Source organism: Ananas comosus, linkage group 6, assembly GCF_001540865.1.
Source record: "Ananas comosus cultivar F153 linkage group 6, ASM154086v1, whole genome shotgun sequence".
Lineage (NCBI taxonomy): Eukaryota > Viridiplantae > Streptophyta > Magnoliopsida > Poales > Bromeliaceae > Ananas > Ananas comosus.
In genome coordinates, this window is record NC_033626.1 from 2,731,478 (window position 1) to 2,735,855 (window position 4,378).

At 34.1% G+C, this 4,378-nt stretch overlaps 1 protein-coding gene across 2 annotated transcripts; it reads left to right on the top strand.

The window, feature by feature from the left end:
- On the top strand, positions 556-3,673 carry LOC109711410 (protein FAR1-RELATED SEQUENCE 9-like). Of its 2 annotated transcripts, XM_020234425.1 has the most exons (3): positions 556-730; positions 3,170-3,304; positions 3,396-3,673. In XM_020234425.1, exons 1-3 carry the CDS (start codon positions 695-697, stop codon positions 3,450-3,452), a joined length of 228 nt encoding a protein of 75 aa, XP_020090014.1. In that variant the 5' UTR covers positions 556-694; the 3' UTR covers positions 3,453-3,673. The 2 variants fall into 2 exon arrangements, with proteins under 2 accessions (XP_020090014.1, XP_020090013.1); XM_020234424.1 differs by lacking the exon at positions 556-730 and having other exon boundaries at positions 2,108-3,304.

A 4,378-nucleotide genomic window follows, 5' to 3' on the forward strand; every position in this document is an offset into this window, starting at 1 on the left:
AGTTGAACTACAATCCTACTACAATATTTAAGGAGGGGGGTGCACACCGGAATCATCGGATTCCTCTTTATGTCTATTTCACTTTTGTTGAGCATATTTATGTATAGAAACCATTCATGCATAATAGGGTATTTGACATGTGGTTAGTGCTTTTGAGAGTATTCTAGCTCAACTCTACATATATATATATACATATATATATATGTATATATATATATATATATATGTATATGTATATATATATATATATACATGTATATATATATATATATATATATAGAGTTGTGCTGGTTTGCTATCGGTAGTGAAATGGATTTTTACTATCGATTTTTTGTCCGTCCGATTAGTTGGGGAAGCGTTCGGATCAAAAGTGCGAGTAGTGCGGAGCCTAACGGAGTAAACAAAAACGGAGTTAAGTAAAATTCCAAAACGCGAGGGGCGCAAGCTTTGTTTTTTTCCCACCTTTATCCCCAAACAGTGTTACGTGAAAAAGGGTAAAAAATTCTTCTATTTCCTTCCCTATCCCTAAACTGTCCTCCTCGACCAAAGATAGAACAGAGCCTCTATCGTTCACCTCCTCTAGTAGTTTGATGGCTAAGAGAGGGGAACTACTGGCCACATCCTTCTAACGTTGGGTTGTGCTGCGGGTCTCATCCTTTGCTATTCTTTTTTGATTGCCAACAGTTGTCCATTCATGGAAGGAGTGACAGAGGAAGAGAGAAGTGGTAAGGTAATTGATTCCTCTTTCCTCTTTCTCTTTCTCTTTCTCTATCTCTTCCTTTTTTTCATCCTCCTTCTCTCTATTCCTGCTTTCTATAATATTTTAAGGTATTTTAATGATTTTCTAGGATTTTATACAAATGAAAAGATACTTCTTTTATAGTATCCTAAGTATTTTATCTATTTAGATTAAATTATATTTATATGTTTAGATGCTAAAAATTGATTCTCTTTGTTGGATGCTAAAAATCAATTAATATTGAACTTATTTGCAATAGGTGGATAATAGAACTAATGATAAGGAAGCTGGAATGACAACAAACAACATACAATTCACCCAATTTCAAGATCAAGAACCAGAAAATTTAATGGCAAACTTGAGTTATATTGAAAATATGGAAATGAATTCTCCACTAATTGAGAAGAGCCAATTGGACCAAGAAGGTCCAATTCTACTTGTGGCCGATAATGAATGTCTAGGTGATGAGCCATTTATAGGGTTGGAGTTCAAAGATGCAGACCATGCTTATAGCTTTTATAATGCATATGCCTTAAAAACTGGTTTTAGTATTAGAAAAGCAAGTCACTATAAGGCAAAGAAAAAAGATGAAATGGTGACTGGGTTGCATTTGACTTGTTCTAAAGAGGGTCATTATAAACCACGACATGAAATTGAGGTAGATGACCCACAAAAAGAGATGCAATACACTCGAACAGGATGCAAAGCACATATTCGGATTAAAATGACGTCATCTGGCAAGTGGAAAGTAACTCGTTTTGTGAAGGAGCATAATCATGTTTTGATCAATAGTCCTTCAAAATCTCGTTTCTTGCGATCCCAACGCTCGATGACAAAGCAACAAAAAGACTTGGTCCGCATGTTAAGTGAGCAAAATATTTCCAGTTCTCAAATTATGTCATTCATCGCTGCACGAGAGGGAGGAGCACATAATGTTCGTTTCACAAGAAAGGATTTAAGCAATGTGGTAACAGAGAAAAATAGATCACTACTTGGTGTTGATGTACCATTGACAATTAACCATTTTCGTCAGCTACAAACGAGAGATCCATCTTTTTTTTATGCTATTGATATTGATGAGCAAGGTATGTTGCGGAATTTATTTTGGGTTGACGGTAGATCTAGAATGACATACCAAAATTTTGGCGATGTAGTTACCTTTGACACCACTTATATGACTAATAAGTATAGTATGCCGTTTGCACCTTTTATTGATGTTAATCATTATCATCAAACTATCTTTTTTGGTTGTGCCCTTATTAGAAACGAATCGGCTAATATATTTTGTTGGCTCTTTCGTACATGGCTTGATGCAATGTTTGGCCAACACCCCAAGGCTATAATTATTGACCAAAATCCAGCAATGAAAAAGGCAATTGAGCAAGTTTTTCCTCAAACAGTGCATTGGTGTTGTGAATAGCATGTTATGCGAAAAGCAAGAGAACATCTAGGTCTAGTGTATAGCACAAAGGAAGGCTTTCAGAAAGAGCTTTTTTTGTGCATTGATGGTAGTATTACTATCGAAGAGTTCGAAATGAGATGGATTGGTATGCTTTAGAAGTTCGACTTGTATGATAATAAACACCTACAATTAATGTCGAACAATAGATATCAATGGGTGCCTGTTTATTTTCGAGATACATTCTTCGCTGCCATGTGTACTTCGCAACGTAGTGAAAGCATTAATGCTGTCACTAAAATTTGGGTCGACAACCATACGTCAATATACAAATTTGTCCTTCAATTGAAAAAGTGATCGAAACTTGGTACGACAAAGAAGACGAGGAGGATTACAAGATGAGAGGTGGTGAGGTGAAGCTTTATTCATATGATCCCATTGAAGTTCAAGCTCGTGATATTTATACAAAAAGAAATTTCTTTGAATTCAAGGAACAATTGAGATTGATCTCGGGACATTCATTGCTGGAACTAGAAAAGAATTCACTATATAAAACAACTGCAATACACAATCCTACAATGACTTATACTGTTAGCGTGAATCGATTAGCAGAAAAGGTGTCATGCAATTGCAAAATGTTCGAATTTACGGGCCTTTTATGCTCACACATATTAAAGGTACTGCATTATATTGGAATATATTCGATTCCTTCGCATTACATCTTGAAACGATGGACGAAAAATGCACAGAGGAGATCTTTCAACATTCAATCTATACAACATGAGGCAATGGGTGACTCCATGCATGCAAAGGCTATAAGGTCTAATGCACTTAGTCAACAAGTGCAAGAGATTGTCCATCAAGGTGCAAAATCATTTGGATCATTTGAGTTGATTTGTCAATTAATTAAAAGAGTTGTTGAGGAAATTGTCTCGTACAATCAAGCTTCTAATGAGATACAAGGCAAAGAAGTTGAAGAATTTAATGTAGTTCCACTTACACAAACAAGTGACCTTGATGTTGCTATGAAGGACCCACCACAGTCACAGTGTAAAGGAAAGAGGAAACCACAAAGGTTTAAGCCTTCTGCGGAAAAGCGAGCTAAAAAGTTCAGAACATGTGCGAAATGCAAAAAGAAAGGTCAAAATGTTCGAACGTGTAAAGAGGTAATCTAATTTGTAATTTTATTAAAACTTTATTGCCTTCTTTTATACTCCAAATAGAGAATCTAAATAGTTTTTTCTTGTCTTTATATAGGTTGCGCCGGGAGATGCATACTTCGATGTAGATGTTAATGAAAGCAATAGCGAATAACGTATTTTGTTAATACTTTTGTATGTATGGTTTTGGTGTATAGTTTCACATGTAAATTACGCTTTTCGATGCTTTCTTTTTGGTTTAAAAAGCTTTGTTATATTTTGAGGTATAAGGGTCGATGTGTAATACATGCCCTTTAGCTTTGGTATTAAACTTCTGTCTTGAAGAACAACACATATGAAAAAATGATTCAATGATATATTATGTTAATGAAAGCAGCAGGGAGTAAAGTATTTTGTTCATATTTTTTTATGTATGGTTTTGATGTATAGTTTCACACGTAAATTATGCCTTCTGATACTTCTTTTTTGGCTTAAAAAGTTTTGTTATATTTTGACGGATAAGGGTTGATCTGTAGTTCTTGCTCTTTAGCTTTGGTATTAAACTTCTGTCTTGAAAAATAATATATATAAAAAAGCGATTCAATGATATACCATATTGTTTCTATTTCTTTTCCTACTTTAGGTTTGACATGCTCTTCTCAAGCTTAATTTGTAAAGCTGCTTTTTATTTTCAGGTTGAAATTATTAGCAAGTAGCTAATATTTGAATAAATAAGCAATATTCGATCAGTAAACATGCAGAAAGTTACAAGCTGAGATAACCAGCAAGCTATAAAAATTCAGCAATTTGAAAGATATAAAACATATGAATTACTAGTTTTGACAAGTAATGTTCCACAGTTTTAAGTAGTTTATAATACTTGAAAAGAGTTTTAAACTTTTTTTCTGTGGTTTGATCAAATTTTCAATAGCTGTAGGCAATTTATGGTAGTTGAAACAGTTTTTAACAATTTTGCAGTAATTTTGAACAATTTTGAGCAGTTTATGACAGCAAATTAAATGAGCTACTCTCAAAGCTATTTTAAGTACATAGCAAAGCATTTGTAATACCTTAAATTGTCTGATTCAAATACCAGCATCT